Source organism: Sciurus carolinensis, chromosome 12 (genome assembly GCF_902686445.1).
Source record: "Sciurus carolinensis chromosome 12, mSciCar1.2, whole genome shotgun sequence".
Taxonomy (NCBI): Eukaryota; Metazoa; Chordata; class Mammalia; order Rodentia; family Sciuridae; genus Sciurus; species Sciurus carolinensis.
Window position 1 is genome coordinate 102129719 of NC_062224.1, and position 22479 is coordinate 102152197.

The window sequence follows — 22479 nt, forward strand, 5'->3', positions numbered from 1 at the left end:
TTTTGTTATTGATCTCCCTACATATGCCCACTCTAACGCTAAGCATTTTATATATAGCACTCTATTTCATTCTTTTTTTCCCCCCCAGTACCAGGGATTGAATGTAGGGGCACTTAACCACTGAGCCACATTCCCAGCTCCTTTTATTTTTTATCTTGAGACAGGTCTCACTAAGTTTCTTAGATCCTCGCTAAGTTGTTGAGTCTATCTTTGAACTTCAAAGAAAGATAGCTAAGGCTATCTATCTTCCTGCCTCAGCCTACCAAGTTGCTGGAATCACAGGTGTGTGCCACCATGCCTGGCCATTCTATTTAATTCTTGTATTTAACTTCTCTGGTTATAATTTTCTTAAAATGTCACATTCTGAATTTTAAAATACAGAACATATGTGGAATGATAAGACGATTGGAAAATAAAGCTTTGAGGGTATAATGCAGAAATAGGAGCTGACGACCCATGGCAAATGAAGAAAATGTTGGTCATCTTTGTCAAGGGTTCCCCTCTAAGGAAAGATGAACTAAACATTAAAAACACTTTGCACAGTGTTTGGAACCCAACGGGCAATAAAAATGGCTGCTAGCGGTGTTCTTAGACTGTATTCATTGGAGCATTAGAAGGTGCATTTTTTGTGAACAAATGTGGAATCCCAGCCTGTAATGTGTGAGTCACTCTGTGAAGGTACTAAGTAGTCTAAACATTTTATAAACAATGCTCAGCTTTCAAGCAGGGGGCAGGGGGTCCATACCACAGCTGGAGTGATCTTTCTAAATGCATAAATCACGTCATGCCACTTCCTGCAGATTTCCATTAGTCTTAGAATAAAATCCAGAATGCCCAGGACGTTCTGTACAATTTGGACTTTGCCTCCTCTGTGACTTCATCTCCCTCTACCCAGCTCCTCAATCTCAACCATGCTGGTCTTTTGTCCCTGGAACACCCACAAACTTTTTCCTAATAATCCAATCATTTACCCCTCTGAATATTTTTGCATTAACCCAAGAGCTTTTGGGGGATGCCTCACATCCAAACCAAAACAGATGAGAACAGTAAAATGGGATGGAGCTATTAGGGGGGAAGAGACCAAGAGAGATTGTTGTTTGTTTTTGTTTTGTTTTGGTTTCTTGGTGTTATTTGTTGCGTTCAGTGGGGGACATTACAGCATGTTTGTATGCTAATGAGAAGGATCCAAGATATAAGGAAAACTTGATGGTGCAGAAGAGGAGATAATCATAAGGTGAGAAAGTGAGGAGTTGCAACCCAAGAGAGCACTGGAGAGATTATGCTAGCTGGACAGAGGGATGCTTCACCCCTGCAGCAAGGGGAAGGTGAAATGCACAGGTTCACATGCAATCATGCGTGTGGACTTGAGGTGGAATAAAAAGGCAGAACTAATGGATTCTGGATTCTCTTGGTAACTGTGCAGTTACAAACTGGAGAGAGCTGTTGGGGATTTGAGAGATTCAAGGTATAAAATGAATGTCTCAGAGAGTGGGTGAATTTACTGTGCAAGTATAGTTGCATTGTTTGCCAATTCGGCATCTATTGTAACTTTGAAGTGACACCGGGTCAATACAATCGTATTCTGAGTGTGTGGTGATCGGGTTTAACCAGGATCATGGTCTTGCTAGGCAAGATCAGTGGGAAGTGATTAAGGGTCTGTATAAGGGAATGCTTGGGGAGTTTATGAACTATAGACTACAGTCTCAGAAATCGTACTGAAAGAGTTTGAGTGATGTGAATGGGTTATAACAGCTGTTAATACCTGTTAAAAACACAGTGCCCACCACTTTGCATGTACTAACTAGTACACATAACTAGCTCCTAAAAAGTACATTGGGAGTTGTACAGAGAATTTGGGGATGGGCTTCCTTTGGGAGAAGACTGGAAGGAGGGGATAGATGTGAACAGATTATGAGGCACACAGAGACTGGGCTGCAAATCACAGCATGAAACAATAAGAAATCTCAGGTCCCCGTTCTCAGTAACAGCATTTTGAGACAACAGATCGTCATGTAAAGCTTACTAAAATTATTGGATCTGAAGTTTGATGCTCTAAAATTGAGTCCCGGCTCTGCTAATCACTCAATATTTGACCTTGGGCAAGTTCACATCTGGGTTGGTCTCCCTTGTTTACCTATACAAACAACCACCACCAAAAAGTATAGATAAAATTACATGGTAGCTATGAAAACACTTAAACCATAAGGCACTCACGTGATTGTTATGACCGAGAACAAAATTTGAATTTGAAGATTATTTTGACAACTGTGTGCATAATGAATTAGAATAGGCAGGCCTGAGGGTATGTTTGAGAAATACGAAGACAGTCCAAGTATGATGGGTGAGGATCTGAGCTGGGGAAGACAGCAGAATGGATGAAGTTCAGGAGAAACTAGAAAGAAGCTTTTGTGGAACACTTATCCTGTGAATGCCCATATTTGATGCCCATATTTGATGGTAACAAAGTGACAGAAAGCCATCCAAAGCCAGACAAGCAGGTGAGTGCAAACCAGAGACCAGGAGCCTAGAAAGGGTAATGCAAATTACTACTCCATTTCAGGTCTAAGGCCAAGCAGGAAGAATTAGACCATTTCCACCGCGTGGCATGACGAGTAGGAAGGTGTTGTAACATTAAGTTTCTTTCTCTCCCAAACCTAACTGTGCACATGGTGGACCCTCTGTGTTGGTTTTAAAGGAAGCTAATAAGGCGTAGTGGAGCAGAAAGGATCAAGCTATTTTGAGCTTCTCTTGAAAAGAACAATACATGTGCCATAGACACACACAAATGTGACCATGAGGGTCAGGTTTGAAGTGATGAGACCAACTTCTGTGTTGGGCTTAGGAAACCTGTCTCACCACCTTCTAGAATTTCACATAACTGGACCATCAGTGAAACTGGCCACGGTTTCTCTTTAGCACCTCGGTGAAGGATAAGTGAAACAGATCACACCCTTTGGACAGTATCTCAGGAAGGGCGGAATTGTGCGGGGATGCCAAACGGTGCCAAGATCTCTTTAACTTCAGGCAACAGTGGCTTATTTCCTGCTCTTCAAAGTCCCAGTCCTGCTGTCTTTTTGGGCAGCTGTTCTCCAGGTGTTGGTGAACATTCCAGGCTGCTGATCTGCGCTCTCTGTCTCAACACACACTGCTACCGTCCCTGAGGAGCACTGGGACAGGACAGGGAGGAGGGCTTGGAGAGCGGAGCACAAAGTCACACAGCCACGACTCACTTCATGGGCAAGAATGTGCATTCATTTCATGTGCCCAGAATAGAGGAGAGAGGTAGTGATGGACATCACTCCCAGTTCTTTAAGCAACCCAGCGATCAGCTCTCATTTCAAATTTTCTTCACATTATCCCTTTAAGGAAAATCAAATTAGTGCTTTGCATTTGTACAAGACCAAAAAGTTTTCAAGACCTTCTCAACCACTACTTCTAAACCATTAAAGCATATTGTATATAAGAAAGCTTTTCCAAGGGTCAAATAAATAAGACTTTTATTACTGAAGATGCAATGTCCCTTCCCACCCAAACTCTTCCATCATCCCTGTACCCAACCTGAGATGTGAGCCAGCCCTTTTAGGCAAGATGGAATTAAAAGCCCTTTTGCACACCTACAGCTGCGCCTGCCTGAGTGGGATAGAAGTATTCCCAGGCTTTGACAATTTTAAATGTATAGAAAAGGAACATTCTTCAGGAGGAAAATAAATTAACCTATTTCTGAGCTCTTTCACCATGGGCCACAGTGAGCAAAATAATTATGAGAATTTATTACATTAATGTGGTCATGCTTTGCATGCAAATTTCATTTAAATCGTATAATCCAGTGAGAAACGCATTTATTATCCCAATTTTGCATGTGAAGAAACAGCTTAGGGAGGTCTCCTAACTCTCCTAGGCCTTCACTGACTGAACCAGCTGACTTCAAGTCCTCTCTCTTGACCATCACCCTAACCTGCCTCCAAACCCTATTAAAATAAGTCTTAAGGGACATGGAGCAGTTATTGCAATTTGCATATGCACAAGCACCCTCAAAACCAGTGCCTGACCAGCAGGCTTCCTGAAGAACCTGAGTGGTTGTCCCCTGCCCTGGGTTTCCAGGGTGGCTTCCAGCCTGGCCATCCGGCGTGCAGATGGAACTTTGCTTTCTGACCCTTTCACTAACAAAGTACTCTGTGTGTCTCTTGTGTCTTCCAGTTGACCGGCCTCCCATGGAACCCTCCCAGTTTGTGTCAGTTGTCCCTAAATATCCAGACAAGATGGGATTTGATGAGGTAGGAAAGCGTCTGTGTGTGTGTGCATGTGTGCGCGTTCGTGCAAATGTTTGTGTGCTTATTTTGGAACACAAATCTGAGCATGTGTCTGACAGCCAGCAAGAGGGGCGTGGCTGCCGAAGAGGGGCTGAGGACTGGGGAAAAGTACTGAGCTTTCGTTATGCCTCAGTTTTCTTCAAAAGGAGCACTGTGGTAAAAGGGATTAATTGTTCCATCAGAAAGAAGTAACTAGTAGTGAAAGTGAATTTTCAGTATGTTATTAAGGATTCGAGGGTACGGTGAAGAGGACATATGGCTTAGACACTGGAGGACGTTCACTTTACACAGATGAGCAAGTGGAAACTACTCTGGAACACTTTATTTTCCAAGGCTGTCCTTCTTTCATGGAAAAAGGTTGGAGGGCAGTGTTGAGAGGACAAAGAAGGAGTGAAGAAACTTGTTCTAAAATTCTCCCTTTCCACAGGCAAGAACTTCATAACAGCTTGCCGAGCCATATTTATTGTGTAGTTTTAATTGTGACAATGATGCCTCTATTGGCAATATGCACAACAGATGCTGGACAAGGCCAGAAGTGTGACTCCATGTCACTGACTCCTTCATGGGTCTCTCATGTGGCTGCTGATCAGTATTCGGGAGGAGTCTAGAAGCTGGGACAGCCTCTAGGAATCCACAAATGGAAACAGATTCTTCCATGGATTCTGGATATTCTGTTGGTCAAACATCATGCTCCGTGCTGCTCAATGGAGGGAAATGCCATACTGCACTGTAACACATACATGTGTGTATACACGTATGCATACTTGTAATATACATGTGTGTCCCCAAAGTATGTCCACCTTCTGTAGCTGCTGGAACTGACAATTGGGATTTCTTCCATCAAATCTATTCAGAGCTAGACTTCGGGAATGGGAATGAATGTTACAGGGAACATCCCTCAAGCTTATCTGGCAGCAGTCGCTGACACCATGGTCTAAGAAGCCAAACAGTCTGAACAGAGAAACTGAGGTAAAGGTAAAGCCTCGCCATGGAATGAAGGTCTTTGCAGCTGTTGAGGCTGAGTTTGAGCTGAGGGGAGGCCTCGTTCTGACATGCATCACAGAAAGCTGTGATGTGAGCTCGCTGTGCTGCCCTGCCTCATGCTGTGTGCAGGAGCTTGCCCTTCCCCCAGTCCTTTGTCTCAGACCTGTTGCTGGGCAGAATTGCTTAGGCAGGCTTGGTTTGTTTGCACTACCTGGACCCTGGACGTATAGTTCACCTATAGGCTGACCCTGTTATACTTTAACAAGCGTGTTAACCTGATTGGATAATGTGTCTATATATGTCCTGTGCAACCCTACATAAAATTAGATCCGTGCCTTCAGAGCTCAATCTCCGATGCCCGGGTAAGCGCGCTGGGTAAGGCTAGGTAGGGTGGGCATCGTTCGTCCTCACCCTCAGCAAACCCGTCTCTGAACATCAACAAATGTTTCATGAATATCAAATGGCAAACAGGAGGCCGGTATCATGCTTCTGCACAGAGGGCAGATTGAGAAGAGATGATTTAAGTGTAGTACAATGGAACTAGACTCGGTTGTAGATAGTTTCCAAAAATGACCAGGGCTGCGGAAAAGCTCGTTCCACCCCACACACTGGCCCCACTTCTGCAGGGTACTGGATCTTTCCTTTCCTGCATCCCTCACCACTGTCTACATAATTCATTTTTCTCCCTAAAATCATATTTCTGTAAGGACCAAACTGAAGCAAATAAAATGGGACAAAACAAGATCTCACTCTGGTTCTCTTTTGGCAGGACAAGGTGTCAGGACTGGGTCACTCTTAGGATAGTGTCCCTCTGGAAAATGCCAACTCCAGGAAGTGACACGCTCAGGGACTCTGCTTTCCTGAGGCTGGGACATCGTCTCTGTCTGGAACAGATGAGGGAGGGTGGGAAGGTATTTTCAGGGCCCTTTCAGTCCTGGGCCTGTGACCTCGTCGGTGTCCGGCTGGCTGGCCGGCTCTTTCCTCTGTTTACTCTTCACTAAGTATGAGCCAGCTGTCTCTGTTTTTCCTTCATGGCTACCATTTTTATTGCACTTGTCTTGGTAGGGACAAGTTTTTATTGCACTTGGCCTGTGATTGACGAAAGGCCTCCCAGACTGGAGGTCTCTGGTTTGAGGGGACTGTTTCGCTGCATTTTATTTTTCGCTTTTTGTCCTGTTTCTGTTTTCCTGGAGTGAGTCCAGGTGGCCCCAGGCTTACCACAAGAGGAAATGCCCTTTCCTGTCCATGTCTGTAAAACTGGGGAGGGAGCACAGCCCAACGGTGATTCTAAACAGGTTGAAAATGAAACATAAAAGAACACAACCCATAAAGTTACACCGTCCCAAGTAGTAAGGCAAATAGAGGCACCACAGAAATTATGTTTTTATAAAAAAAATAATTATCCAGCTAAGTAAACAAAGGAGGTAATAAAAGCATGCTGCACTCAATCTGCTTTGCCCTGCATTAGATGGAAAACTGTCCAAGAGACCATGTTGCTCTCCTATCAGTATCTTTGCCCAGGGATTTGTAAACGAATAGAAGTGAGAATATATTGCAAGGGAGGATTAAAATTTTACTCAGTGTAGGTTTTGATCCTAGTAAAATAGACAATATATTTACAATTATATTTAGAATGATTGTTGAACCAAAATTTAATGCAGTTTATTCTAAACCTCAGGTTAGTTATAAGACATAGTTTCTTTTTTATCTTGGTCACAGCATAAAGGAAAAAATTATATAAGTCCCAAATAAAAGTCTTCAGTCATGTGGGATTTGAGAGATGAGTTCATTCAACTCCCTCTTTTTTTTTTTTTTTTTTTTTGCGGTGCTGGGGATTGAACCCAGGCCCTTGTGCATGTGAGGCAAGCACTCTACCAACTGAGCTACACCCCCAGCCCTCAACCCCCTCTTTTTATAGAGGCAAGAACTGAGAATCATACGGAGGTCAGCATCCTCTGACCTGTTCCTGTGCGTTTCTCCTTCACTGTGCTTTGCAAGGTAATTTCTTGCTGGCCGCTAAAGTCTCTCAATCCTGGAGAGCTAATTTAATGTCAAAAATCAACTTTTACTGCTTGTAGCCAGAGGATCTGATTAAAATGCTGATTTGCCTGTGGTAAGCAGTCACAAGGCTTTAGGTATTCCTGTGGTTCTTTAAACCTGGAATAGCGAGGCCAGCCTTCTCCTGTGTATGTAGAATTCACAGGCCAAGGTGAGGAGCTCCAGGAGGACCCAGCCCTTGTGTTGGGAAAGCCCCATGCCCATTCTCTCTTCCTTAGGTCACGGACCCAAAGGTGTCCTTTCCACAGGGAAGCGGCACTCCTTCCTAGGATGTTCATCTCTGTCAATAGCTGCAACCGGCTACTTCTGTAATCACGTTTGCTCGGGGGTGGCTGAGGCAGGAACCAGACCTGCCTGGAGAGAGGGGAAGGGATCAAGGCTGCTTGCATGAGAAAGTCTTGAAACCCAGAAGTCCTTACTGAGAACAAAGGGCTGTGCTCAGCCTTTGGAGAAGCCTCCGCTGAGCCCGTACTGGTGCCGAATCTCCAAGTGCCATTTGTCTCTTTCCATTGCCATAATTTTCCATATTTTTTCCCGAATTTTCTGTAACAGTAGCATTTCCTACAGATCCACTTAGTGTTGAAATTGTGTCTTTCCATCCTCCCTTTATCCAAGAACCGCCCCCCAAGGACAGGGCCCTTTTCTTTACTTTCTACCCTTGTCTCTATGGGAGTTGGAGAATTCTGGCAGGGAAGTTACTAAAATTGAGATCTTGATGATTTGTTTTGCAACCTTAGAAAATAAAAGCAACATATTAAGACTTAAGGTTTTTCTTTTTCTTCTGAATGATGTTAAATTTATCCAGTGCATTTATTGGTGAGGTAGGACCATTCTTATCCCATTTCACAGGTGAGAATACTGATATACAGAAACTGGCCCAGGCAAACACTCAGCAAGTAACAGGACTTAAACTGAGGACTCCTGGTCAATTTAACCACAGGGCACACTGCTTCCTATCCCTCAGGGCTGTATGTTTTGGGTTTAATTCACCTTTGTCCTCATGAAGAGTGACTTTTTGAGCTTTCTCAACAGTAGAGAGAAAGTTTATCAATGAATATTGCAGGAACAAAGAGTTGAGTCACCACCAATGGTTACATTTAGAAAGTAGCTCAATTTGGGAAATTATCATTTGTCCTCTATAAAAATGTTTTTAAAAAAACATCTTCACTGTCGTTTTCCTGTCCTTTTCCTTCCTTATCCTACCTCAAACTTTGATCCCTATATTTACTAAACTTTTCAAACAGCTCGAAGTAAGACGTGGGTAATTTATGGTGGTTTTTATTTCCCCGCTTGTGCTTCCTGCATTAGATTTTCATGATCAACCTCAAACGCAGAAAGGACAGGCGGGACCGGATGCTGCGCACGCTCTATGAACAGGAGATCGCGGTCAAGATTGTTGAAGCAGTGGATGGGAAGTGAGTTGGGCTTCATCTCCCCTTGCAGATGGGGTTGGAGAGGGGAGGTGCCTTTTCTGAAAGAGTCCTGTCTGGGTCTCCAAGAGTCCTGATCACTAGGGATAGACTCAGCACGTAGATGCCACTAGTAGCACTGAAGTTAGTTTCACCCTGTAGGACAGGCCTGAGGTCCACTCCCCAACCAGTGACCTATGGTCTGCATTACACTGACGACTCACTTTGGACTTGACTGTCCCCTGCCTCTGACCATTCTTGCAATAGCCATGGTAGTTTCCAGCTTTCTGTGTTGCCACAGAAGGAATGTCTTCGGAACAGTTTCCAGACTCGAAGAAGATAAGCAGTAAACCACAGAAGGCTCTCCATGTCCTACAGCGTGAGGTGCATGCCACAGCCCACCTGCGATGACCACAGTGGTCACTTTTCCCGGGCATATGGCAGAAAAATCACACAGGAAACTCAGTGGAGTCCCTCAGGATATTTTGCTGCTGTTTTGCTTTGCTACCTGCAATACATGCATTTCCATGTTACATGCAAGTTCAGAATATGAATGGCATTGTTTTCTGTTTACATAGCACCAACTAAGGAGTGTAGCTAGTATCTGCTGAAGTTCTTATGACTCCCGCAGAGAATCTTGTTAGTGTTTCTCCAAGTGACTCCCCCATAAGAGTCCCAGGGACAGTTACGAGGGCACCACACTGCGTTTCTTTTCAGACTGGCTGAATCGTCATCTCCAGGGGTGGGCCCATGTAAGAAGTCTCAGAATGATTCTTCAGGAGGGTTGCCGTATGAAATACAGGATATCCAGTTAAATTTTGTCCCAAACATTGCATGGGACTTAGTTAAACTGTTGTGGGTTGCACCTTAAGAACAGACCAATCACCACTGAGAAGTCCAAATTTGAGTATTAAGCCAACCAGCTGACTGTCTCACACAATGCCCCAAAAAATGGCTATTGGGAGAATAGCTGTGACCATAGGGTTGCAGGGGTTTTTATACCATCAGTCAGTACATCAATCATAAGTGTCTGTTGCTATGATTCAAAATTATGAATTAACATCATGGAATCTGAAATCATTTAGCAGAGGGTAAAGTGGATCAAAATGACCCTTACCTAGGTACAAACTAAAGAATGGTTCCTAACATCCACACAATCACCGTTCACACAGTGCATTGTTTAGGAGCAATAGGAATCAAAGGAGAACAATTTTTCATTACATAAGAATTGTCATTTTATATTGCTAAACATGTCATGCTAAGTAACTGATGATAGGTACAGAGGCGGGGTGTTCCCATGGGAGAAGTTAAGCAATTGTTGATGGGTACAGAGACGGGATGTTCCCATGGGAGAAGCTCATTTCCTACATAACATGGAGTCTCAGAGCAAAATGGGGTCTGTTTAGCCTGGCCTGTAACATTTCCATGGAGCCAAATCTGTCAGCCCGTCACAAAACCAAAAACAAATTTTCATTGTTTATTTGAAATTTAAGTTTGACTGCTGTTGTGTGCTTTTGCTTGCTAAATCCAGCAGTTCTATTCTTGGGTGAGTTTGGGAACCACTGTTTTTAAACACCTCCCCAAACCCCACTCCCTAATAGACCACAGGACCAGGAAAACTAGTTAGGCTGTGAGAGTTCTTTATGTATTCTGGATACGAGTCCCTTACCAGTTCTATAATTTGCAAATATTTTCTCCCAGTTTGTGAATTGTCACAGTTTTATGATGGTATCCATTAAAACAAAAAAGAAGTTTTTTTCATTTTGATGAAATCAATTCATTTTTTGTAGTTCTTGTTTGCTTGCACTTTGGGTGTCTATAAAAGAACTCAAATTCAAACCCAAAGCCATGAAGACTTTTATTCCTATTTTGTTAAGTCTTTTTATCATGAGAGGACGTTTGAGTCCATCAAATGTTTTTTTCTGGGTCTGCTGAGAGGACACACAGTATACCAAAACATCTAACAGGACTTTCAGGGGTGGTTGCAGCTATAAATTCCTGTTAAAAACAGATTATCTCAAATAAATAATCTAAGCAACCGCTTTAAGAAACTACAGGAACAAAAGCAAACTAAACTCAAAGCAAGCAGGAAGAAGAACATCATGAAGACTGCAATCGAAATAAATGAATGAGAGGACAGAGAATAGAGAATGCTAAAAAAGTGGTTATTTGATAAGATCAACCAAACTGACAGTTTTTTTCATAGGTTCCTAGATTGATGAATTTTAAAAATGAGTAGAATCATATGATTAAAATCAGGAATAGAAGAGGGGACATCCCTACAGACCTTATGGAAGTAAAAAGGATTATACTATGAACAACTGTTGGCTAAAGTTAGATAACCTAAATGAAATGGACAACTTGATAGAAAGATGCAAACTACTGAAAGTGACCCAAAGACAAAGTAGAAATTCTGAGTACACATATAACAAGTAAAGAGGTTGTGTTAGTATTCAAAATAATTCCCACAGAGAAACGTCCGGAACCAGATGGCTTCACTGGAGAATTCTGCCAATTAATTAAAGAAGAATTAATACGAATACTTAACAAATGCTTCCAAAAAATAGAACAGGAGGGAACACACCCCAACTGATTCTATGAAGCCAGTGCTGTTCCAGTATTGTTCATTACAAAACTGCAGACCAATATCTCTTATTAATACAGGTGCAAAAACCTTCCAGAAAACAGCAAATAGAATCCAGCAACATACAAAAGGGATTCTACAGCACAACCAAATGAAATTCATTCCAGAATTGCAAGTTTGGTTTAATATGTGAAAGTTTGTCTAAGTCATGCACCATATCAATAGACAGAGGTTGTACGTGGTCAGTTTTGGTAGGCTGTTTTTTTCATTTCAAAATCATTTCTTGTTTTCCTTATGCTTTTTCCATTAACCCATTGCTCATTTAATGTGTTCATTTCACAGATTTGCAAATTCCCCACATTTCCTTTGTTAGTGATTTTTAATTTCAATCCATCATAGTTGGAGAACACAGTATGGTTTCAGTCCTTTTAAGTATATGGAGGCTTGATTCATGGTCTGTATGGTCCTTCTGGTCTAACATATGATCTTTCTTAGAGAATGTGCCAGGTGTACTTAAAACAGGGGCATTTTGCTATTGTGAATGAAGTGTTCTACCGATGTCTTTCAGGTCTAGTTGCTTTATGGTGTTATTCAAATCTCCCATTTCTCTGTTCTCCAGCCTAGTTCTTCTATCCATTATTGAAGGTAGGATGTTACAGTCTCCCACTATGGCTGTTGAATTACCTATTGCTCCTTTCATTTCTGCTAGGTTTCACTTGGTGTTTGGGGTTTTGTCATTAAGTGCATATATTTATAATTGTCTTAACTTCCTGATGGATTTCGTCATCTGTCTTTGTCTCCAGTAGAAATTTTCTCTAGAGCCTTATTTTATCTGATATTAACATAGCTCCTCCAGCTTTCTTGTGATTATTATTTGATATCTTTTTCCTCCTTTTACTTTCAACCCGTTTGTGTTTTTAACCTATATTCTGTCTCTTGCAGACAGCTGTTATGGTTTGGATGTGAGTTGTCCCCCAAAAACTCTCATGTGAGACAATGCAGGAAGGTTCAGAGGAGAAATGATTGGGTTGTAAGAGTCTTAACCCAATCAGTGAATTAATCTTTAGTGGGATTAATTGAAGTGGTAGGGTGTGGCTGAAGGAAGTAGGAATTGGGGCATGGCTATGGGGTATCTGGAGAGTGGAGTCTCCGCTTCCTGATGATGTGAGCTGCTTCCCTCTGTTACACTCTTCTGCCATGATGTTCAGCCTCACCTCGAGCCCCAAGGAATGGAGCCTGCCTTCTATGGACTAGGACCTCTGAAACCAAGAACCCTCAAATAAACTTTTCCTTCTCTATAATTATGCTGGTCAGATCATTTAGTCATAGCAGCAAAAAAAGCTGACTAAGACGACAGCACATAGTTGGATGTTTTTAAAAACTCGTCATGCCAACCTCTTTCTGAGTGTCTATTGGCCTTTACTACTTTTTTACCCCAGGTCCTCAAGGTTACCCAGAGGTGAGAGACTGGGGTCTTCTCAGGTCGTCTGTGGGGAGGTGTGCAGCCATGAATATGTCTAGAATCTTCTAGATTCTCAAGAATATGCTGGAGCTTTTCACACTCCCTACAGATGTCTGATTCCTCAGTCTTTCCTTTAAAATGTTTTATCGGCCTCCCTCTAGCCTTCACTGGTGAAAATTCTCTGATTTGCTGCCCAAATCATCACAATGTGAAGCAGTCACTACTGGTGGTTTTTTGACAGATACCCTGCAGGGAGGCCTGTTCACAGAGAATGAACCCCGAGTCAGGTCAAATGGAGACAAGCTCGAGAATGGAGCTTTTCAGGGACTGCCAGAGAGGTTGAATAGGGACTGTTTGGTAGGGACAGGTCTTCAGGGGAGTCCTATTCCATCCTGTCACTTCCAGTGGCTAGGAGGTGGCTGTTTTCACAACTACAAAATAGTTGTGAGGCTGCAGATTTTCAAGACTTCTGTAGGACAGGGAGAGGGATGGGGTTAGGGCTGGAGTGAACTCTACACAGCTCACTGTGCTTACAGAGACTCAGCTGGGGTTTTGTTTGTTTTCTTTTAAAATAAATATTCCTTGGATTATTGCAATTGTTTAGCTAATTTCCAGAGTTCTAGAAAAGCTAATTGTCACAATTTTCTGCAGTGTCCTCGTTACTTTTATGGATGAGCGGCTTATCTGAGGCCTGTAGGTTACCATTTTGAAATGTTTCCTATTTATTTTTATTTTCAACTTTGTTTTAATTTTAGATCCAAAGGAAAGATACACAGAGGCGCACACTACCTAACTCCACCCCTTCCACTCCCCATTCCTCGCTGTATTGAACGCTCCTAGGAACCACTTTTCCTACATTCAGAGAGCACTTTTTTGAAAATTTTCAGAAAACCCCGGACACTTAGAAGTACGTTGGGCACCATGAGTGGTGTACGAAAATGAGAGACGCCATCTTGTCTCCACACACCTCGTAATGCCACCTGGCTCTTTGACCCTGAGGAACTCCTACAGAGTAGTGGGAGACCCAGAAGTCCTCCTTTGTGTGTAGCAGCCCTGGGGAAATCCCTGGGATTCTCTCTCTCTGGGGCCCCTGGGTGAGGACGCCCTGACCTGGTGTTTTCAGCCCCATTCTCTGTCCTGCAGGGCTCTCAACACAAGCCAGCTGAAGGCCTTGAATATTGAAATGCTGCCAGGTTATCGAGACCCCTACTCCTCCAGGCCTTTGACCAGGGGTGAGATCGGCTGCTTTCTTAGTCACTACTCTGTCTGGAAAGAGGTAAATAATGCTTTATGTAGAGGTTCAGTTTTGTAATGAGGAAAGAGGAGAATGGAACTTTGAGGTGAATTGGAACCAGAGGCCAATGAACCCACGAATGTTCTGGAAGGCGGTGAGAGTTGCTCCTGCTTATGTCTCCCTCTGGCCCAAGGGACAAGGAGGGCAGCCCTGCTGACAGGGGAAGAGAGCCACACTCTTGTTTGTTCATTCTCCTTGCCAGCAGGGATGCCTGTACCCACCTGTCGTGTTGTCAGTGATTGACTGACTTGATACAGGAAATCACACAGAAGTCTTGTGGGTGGGTTAAGAGGATGGACCCTTTTCCCCAAGAGGAAATTATTAAGTAACTCATCCAGGTATGAAAAGACAGAGCTGAAACTTGACCGCAGGTCTTGCAGATCAAGTTCTTGATTGGAGTGTGGGGTTCCCAAATAAGGGTCAGTTCCTGCAAGAAAATAAGTCATCCCCAAATAAGGAAGCTTGGAGTAGCTTTTCTCATTTAAGGATCCAGTTCATGTCTTGCTCTTTTCTTTAAACTGTAAATGAAATGTGATTGATATACAAGCGTATAGATTAAAAGACACAGCTTGAACAAATCTCACAAACAGAACAACAGACCTGTGTTAATCAACACCTGGATCAAGAGACAGGTTACCAACTTTCCGGAAGTTCCCCTCTCTGTACTTCCTCTTGGTTGCCACTCCTCAAGGGCAATCACCATCCTGACTTATAAAAGCAGGGAACAGCTTTGCCTCTTTTGTACTTTCTTTTATATGAATGAGCTCACACGGCATATAGAACTTCCCAACATTGTATTGAGGAGATTTGCCTATAACATTGCATTCAGTTATAGGTCCTACCTTCTCATTGCTGTGAATACACCACAGTTTACTCATTCTTCTGTTGACGGACATTTACTTAGAGTCCAGTTACAGGCTACTACAAATTATGCTATCGTACCCCTGACTTTCCAATGCGTATTCACCTAGTAAAAAGTGGGTATCAAACTTTTCATAGGGTGTCTCCCCACTGATGACCTTTATAGGTAATTGATCGGGAACTGGAGAAGACTCTCGTTATCGAGGATGATGTGCGCTTTGAGCATCAGTTTAAGACGAAGCTGATGAAGCTGATGGATGACATTGACCAGGCTCAACTGGACTGGGAACTGATGTGAGTGACCACACAAGCTTATCAGAGAACAGTGAAAGGCACTCAGTCCTTTCTAAGGGACAGAAAGTTCCTGCCTCCCCAGCTGGTAGGAGAGACAGCTCAAGCTTCTGTTTGCTGGGTTTTCTCATCATAAATGTATCCAGATACAAACGTGGGTAGAGGTCAGCCATGGTTTTGCATCTTCGTTCTTCAGGACAAGACACTGTGGGAGATGCTCTGTGAGATTGGAGTCTGCCTGCAGATCCTTCTGACACAGCAGCCATGTGGCACCAAGCACCACGTGGGAACACAGTGAAGTCCAGTGGCTCTGAATGGCTGTGGAGAGGGAGAAGGAGGCAGGCATTCAAGGGGAAGAGGCATGGCATAGCTCCAGGGAGAGTGGGCTCTCTGCAGCCCCATGGGGTGGGAGGAGGAGGGTCAGCTGGAGAGTGCCTCCACTGGAAAGGGAGGTTGCCCAACAAGGACAACAAAGACAGCTGGGCTTGAGGAGGTTCTGAGGTCAACGCAGGAAAACCAGGCTCTCCGGGGAGGACTGGCTGCCAGCTGATGTTGAGTTAATGCTCCCTGTGACAGCCTTTAGCAGCTGAGTTTCTCTCCCTCCCGCCCTCCCTCCCTCATTCCTTTCTTCCCCTTCCCTCTCTCCCCTCCTTCCTTCCTTTCTCTTTTCTTCTCTCTCTCATTTTCTTTTAAAGCAAAACAACACTTTGCACTTCCCTCCAGGGAGGCCGAAGTTCCCAGGCATTTCCTTCGCTCTCAGCTCTGTGTCGCAGGCAGTCTGTCAGGTCAGAGCCTGGTCCCGTTCCTCCCATCCTGGGGAAGCTTAACTAGGGACCCAGGTGGGATAGCTGTTCTCTCAGAAAATGGACCATTCTGAGTGCAAAAGAAACCCAGCAATGGCCCAACTAACCCATGGGAACAGACCCTAAATCAACACTATGTAATAAAGAGACCTGCTCCGTCCTGTGGTGACTCAGTTTGGCATTGTGCACAGTCCCTTGAGACCACCATTCTTCTCACATCCTCTGGAAGTCTCTGCACCTCAGCCCTTCTGAACTGGTGCCCCGCTGCTTGGGGTGGAGGCCTCGTGGGCACAGAGCCTGTGAGCTATTGCAAGGTCACCTGGCACAGATGAAGGCGCTTCCATTTAAGCCTTGTAATCACAGAGACTCAACTCAGGGACTCTAAGGCTTATGCTTGGTGTACATTCCTGTTCACAGGTAGTTTGGTTGGTGCATTTCCCAGGACAAAGTAACAACAGATCCAAGGAGTGATGACTGTCCTGGTAAGGACACAGGGGAAGAAGTATTTTATTCTAAATCCACTGATGGATCCAGTTAAAATATCTCATTAAAATATAAAAACCCTACAGCAGTTTCAAGTTTATTTCTCACTTTCTAAAATGAAGAAGAAACAGATGTTACTTAATCCCAAACATGAACACTAAGAATCTATCCATGGTTGCTACATTAAATTTTTACAGAAAAAGGAAATGGTGAATGGGATAATAGATCAAGTTGCTGGAATCACTAGGAAGCGCTCTTCAATAAAAATAGAACGTCAGGCACACAGGTTGTTTTAAATTTTCTAGTAATCACTATAAAATCTAAAAATAAATGAGGTGAAATTAGTTTTAATAATACATTTTATTTAATCCAATATATTCAAATATTATTTTAGCATGCAATAGTATTTTAAAAACCATTAATGAGATAGTTAACTTTTTTGTACAAAGTCTTCAAAATCCTGTGTGTATTCTGCACTGAGAACCCTTTTCAATACAAAAGTTAAATTTTTCAACTATTAAAATAAGCATCGTCTATCAAACAATAAAATTGTGCCGCAGAAAGGAAAAAATATATATTTTACACAGCTTCCCCTTTTAGATTCCAATTTAAATTAAATTAGTAAGCATGTGCCTCTGCCCCAAGTCCCCTGGCCACAGTCTTGTGCTCAGGGGCTTCTCTTCCACTCAGTGAACTAGAGAAATGCAGACTCTGTAGTCTGAAGAGAATTCTTTAGTCAATGAAGAACTGAAGGTGGAACATAAACTGGTTCTGCAAATCCTGTGATGCTTTGACCAGGAAAGAGTCCCTTGCACATTGAAAGAGGTCCTTTAGGGCAAAACAGGAAGTAGGTACTGCTTTCAGTGGCAGGCCGGAAGCAGGCCGCTCAGCCCAGAACACACAGGTTCCAGACAAAAGTAATGGATGGCAGAGCCACGAGTGGACTGCAGGAGGGTGGGAAAGGCTGACCGTGTACCTTGTGCTGTAGGTGTCTGTGGAGGACAGAGTGTGTCCAGGTACCTTCCACACAGCACAGTGTGTGAAGGAGTGATCTTTCAGGAGTTGTCACTCATACCCCGAAAAGGAACCCTTTGGGGCTGCTCTTTGCTCTTCTACAGACTGTTAGCTCTTTCTGTCCTGTGCTTACCACCAGCATTTGGAAAGCTATGCAGAAAGCACCTGAGGTGGAATCTCAAACCAGGAGTCCCACATCTGGCCTTTTTTGCCCCTTTCCAACCTCTGCAAACACAGCTGGAAATCCCATGCCATCTTTGGGAAATGAGCGACATTAATCTCTTTATGTCTTCCTTTTCTGGCTTGAATGTCATCCACTAGGCAGGAAGAGTGTTGGCACAAAGAGCCAGGGAAATGGCCCCACTGAAGGCAGAGGGCAGTCATGGTTGGTGAAGGAATGCGCTTTATGGTGTGACACACTTAATATAAGGCACAATCCATCCAAGCTTTCAAAGATGTCTGTAGAAACCCAAGCTGTACTCATTGTTATTAATGCTCAAGCTGAAATTTTCTCCTCCTCTTACTTCCTTTTAGTTACATTGGTAGGAAGAGAATGCAAGTAAAAGAGCCAGAGAAAGCGGTGCCCAACGTGGGGAATCTGGTCGAAGCTGACTATTCCTACTGGACTCTGGGTTATGTCATCTCTTTGGAAGGAGCACAGAAGCTGGTTGGAGCTAATCCTTTTGGGAAGATGCTGCCAGTGGATGAATTTCTGCCAATCATGTACAACAAGCATCCTGTGTGAGTCCCTTCAACCACCTGCCCATCCCTTGAGCATAGCCTGTTCACAAATTATGCTTTCTGGGTAGAACTTGATGCTTTCCAAAGTTGTACTGCTTTCCTAAAGGATCTTTCTGTAACCATAGCCAGGAGACACTGACTCAATCCATTACCCCCTTTAACAAATGGGTGAGATGAAAGCAGAGCAGGTGAGTGTTTTGCTCAGTGGTCCAGTGTATAGAATCCTAACCTGCTGAGATCTCACTTGCCTTTGCTCTTTGACTTCCTGAACCTCACACACGTTGAGGTGATGGTGACCTTTTTAAACACCTCAATTTTTTCAGTTCATTCAGCTCTGTTCACATCTGCATGATTGGCTAGGCAATGGTATCCATCCTTGCCAAGTTCACAATCTGGTTGGAAACACAGACTCATAAGCAAATCATGATGATATTTTGTAATTCCTGAAGTCAAAAGGTGTATGAGAAGTCCAACGGTGTGGAGGTGGCACCTGAGTAGGGTGTCCATGGAAGAAGATAGTGCGACGTTCAGAATTCCCACAGCCCAGGAGCTTACTCTGACCTAACACTGATCCAAACATATGGCACTTGATGGTTTACCTGTCGTCTCCTAAATAAGTTATGAATCCTTTGAGGGCAGGAACTCTCCCTCTGCACTTTACAGCTTAGTATAAATACTACACATAATAGTGGTTCAATCGATGTTTACTAAATCCAGGAATGGAGCAGAAGATCAATCTCCAGCCTTGGCTCTTCCTCTGTAGCTGGGTGATCTCTAACTAGATGGTCTTCATTTTAGCTGTTGAGATTTCCCAGATTACATCCTGTTCATTTTGTCTCCTGTCCGGAGCTCCTCACTCTCTTTTATGTAGCACATCAGAGACTGACTTTACCTATGTCCCCTGGCAGAACATGGAGGTCAAAACAGTATTCCTTGAAATATAAGGGAAATCAATCCTTATTTAGTTAACATTGCCCTGGAGACCAAGGGGCTGTTCAGATGTCACCTCATGTAACCCGTACTGGAACTCTGGGAAGGGCTCAAGTTGTCCTTCTACTTTATACTTGAAGGCAGCTGAAACGTGAGCAAGAAGCTCAAAAGCAAAGCCTGGTTGGCATGCATCCAAGTCACCATGTCACTCACCCATCCCTGCTGTTTGGATCTCAAGTGTCTTAGTCCTGAAACTGGGCCTTTTTTGTAAAACAATTATGTTTATTTATCATTAAAGTCCAGCAGAACTTAATTTTTAACTTTCAGAGTAAGACCTGAAACTCTCCGTTTAAACTCTTCCATCCAAATGCACCAGAAGTGTCCTGCCTTTTTGCTTGTTTGTCTGTGTAGATCTTCTGCAAGCTTTAAAGAAACCTTGATTGCATTTGGAGCCTAAGGTTTTCCACAATAGCACAACTTGAAAAATAATGAAATGAATCCTAGTCGTTTCTGAGATGACCAGCAAGGGCCCCCTACTCTTTTCCCCTGTTCCCTAAGTTTTCTAACCCCTCACGTGCCTGTGTGCCTCTCGTTTTCAGAGCTGAGTACAAGGAGTACTATGAGTCCAGGGACTTGAAAGCCTTCTCTGCAGAGCCCTTGCTGATCTACCCCACGCATTACACAGGCCAGCCGGGGTACCTGAGTGACACAGAGACCTCCACCATCTGGGACAATGAGACAGTGGCCACCGACTGGGACAGGACACATTCCTGGAAGTCCCGCAAGCAGGGTTGTATCCACAGCAATGCCAAGAACACAGAGGCTCTGCCATCACCAACTTCTGTGGACACTGTGCCTTCGAGGGATGAGCTATGAGGGCGTCCAGGGAGCACGACCCACGCTGTCCGTCACTGTTCCGTTTCTCTAGAGTGCTGTCCATCTGTTTGCTCCAATTTATTTTTTATTTTTATTTTTTTTACTGATCACAGTTCATCTAATCAAAGTGATCTCATGTGATTGATCAAAATGAAGATATTTCTGAAAGTGGAGAGGAATAGGGAAATTAAACACAAATTCCCATAAGATAGGTCTTATGGGGACTGCTAAGTTACACTTCAGTCCAGACACCCAGTTCTGTCAACAGTCCACAACAAGGAGACCACAGGGGTGGCTCAGAGTCCTGTCCGAGGGATAGTACCACCAAGTCATCACATCGTGAAATGGGTAGTCAGGACAGCCCAGCCAGCTAGGCCACATTCACTGGTCTGGACAGTCCATTTTATGCAAAAATGTGATTGAAAACTCGTGTACATAACAAGAGTTTTTTTTTCCTTTGAGTGAGGGAATCAAACCATTTAAAATCACATTAATTAGGCTTTTATTTAAAGAAATTCTGTCATGAGCTTTATTACAAAGTGAATTTTAAAAATTAGTCTCCTCATTATCCAATAAGGATGGATAATTGGGTCTGGCTGAGACATGGCCCTCGACCATCATGGCGACTGGAATAAAGGGGTGTCCAGTTTGCCATGTGGATGTTATTTGGTAGATATTTGAGGAAGGAAAACCTCAACCTTTGGCCTTTGTTATTGTGGCCGCTTAGGTCCAGAAGCTGTATTTATAAAGATAAATGTAATATATGTGGGGTGAGCTGGGGTATTCCTGCCCTGTCCCGGGGTCCACGTGCCGCTGTAGCACCTTACACCCTCTGTTCCACCCCTCAGCTTGGGAATGAGCTGCTGGTGGTGAGCTTTATGAGTGATTGTTGAGGGACACAGCACATTTTCAGGCCAGCAACTGTCCTTGCCTGGATTTTTCATTATATTTTGAATTATTTATTTTACAAAATGTGGGGAAAACATTGACTGTAGGATGAGGCAGAGAAACAGATGTTGCAAGCTTTCATTGCACCCCTGGGAGTGGCCAGCGTAGACACATTGGCTTGACCATCTGAGTTCCCTGAACTTCCCAGCCTGTCTCTTGCAGGGAGGCCTGTGGCTGGGGTATTCCAACCATTTAGAAGTAAATTATTCTCCCTTTTGAGAGAGACTTTGGTTAGAAACAATGAACTCGACAGCAGATTTAGGCCAACAACCAGGGAAGCACTCAGAGCCCAAATTCTAGGCAGACCACGTTTCTCAAAATGTTCCCTGAAACTTCATTCTGCTGCCTTCGGACTGATTTTATGTGACATGTAAAGCTGGACTCAAGACCATCCAACTGCACCATCTGTCATCCTAGGACACCAAGGACATCCTCCACCGTCACCTTCCTTCCTCACTCTTGATATTGTTCTCCACTGACTAATAAGCCAGGGATCTGAGAAGAGGTGTCTTGTCCCACTCTAGTTTTTACTGCTGGGACAGCTGTCAGGACTTGACTATTCTAGGAAAACAGGAAGAACATCCGGGGAGCTAGTGCAAACTCCTTAGGCGATTCCTAAGGCTTCCGCGTACTTGGTATTTTGTCTGCATAGATGAGTGTGTGAAAGTGTGCCTGACTTTAATGACTTTCTCTGCTGGGGTGGGCGGTGGCTGGGAACTGGGAGTGAAGAAATTGACTTCTGTGCTGTTTTGTTTAATAGGGAACATGTTCCCCCCGTCAGCTGGTCTGATGGGTTTAAGAATTCTCATTTTTCAAAGATGCTCGACTTAAATTTTAGAATTTTCGTCTAGGACTGTTGTACTGTGAATAAAGTTCTGGCCCTGTAAGCCCAGCCTCTGCCTCTCCCTGCTCAGCTCTGGATCCCAAGCAACCGTCTCTTCTTGTGAACAGTGTAAACTGCAGATCTAGCATTTTGGGGGGACAGTCCTCTCCTCAGCAATCCAGAGGTACTTTGACCTCATTGTGTGTTCTGCCTCCCTTCGAGTCATTAACCAAGGCATCTGCCCTGGGCGTTCACTGGAGGCCTTCAGTAGAGGCCTTTGCCTCTGCCCCTGGCACCTGCTTTCTACCTCTGGAGTTGAGATAAAGCCTGTCTGGATTCCTCGTGGGATGCAAGGCCGGGTCTTCTGGATAGACAAGTCCCACTTGAGCAGTGTTGCTGCTGCTCTCTGTGGTCTGAGCACCTTCAATTTGCAGAGGACCCACTGCATGACTTGCTTTAGGGTCACCTGTGTCTGCTGCAGGGACCCCAGAGAAGAGAAAGAGCTGACATCCCAGCACCCTGCTTTTGTCTGTCTTGCTGTGCTATTTCGGGTGGGGGAGTGACCAACTATTTGCCTTCTGGAGCTCTTTGTGAAAAATTAAAAAATA

At 43.9% G+C, this 22479-nt stretch overlaps 1 protein-coding gene and 1 non-coding gene across 2 annotated transcripts in view; one reads left to right on the forward strand and one right to left on the reverse strand.

Moving 5' to 3' along the window:
• The window catches only part of Colgalt2 (collagen beta(1-O)galactosyltransferase 2), a 95544-nt gene extending 73065 nt beyond the window's left edge, over window positions 1-22479 (forward strand). The window contains exons 7-12 of the mRNA XM_047521669.1: window positions 4198-4274; window positions 8661-8767; window positions 13951-14083; window positions 15129-15256; window positions 18088-18294; window positions 19824-22479. Coding sequence (XP_047377625.1) covers window positions 4198-4274; window positions 8661-8767; window positions 13951-14083; window positions 15129-15256; window positions 18088-18294; window positions 19824-20100 — 929 coding nt within the window. The 3' untranslated portion in view covers window positions 20101-22479. The remainder of the gene's footprint in view (window positions 1-4197; window positions 4275-8660; window positions 8768-13950; window positions 14084-15128; window positions 15257-18087; window positions 18295-19823) is intronic.
• Window positions 7115-7188, reverse strand: Trnav-cac (transfer RNA valine (anticodon CAC)). The gene has a single exon. It is a non-coding gene; the product is annotated as a tRNA-Val (tRNA).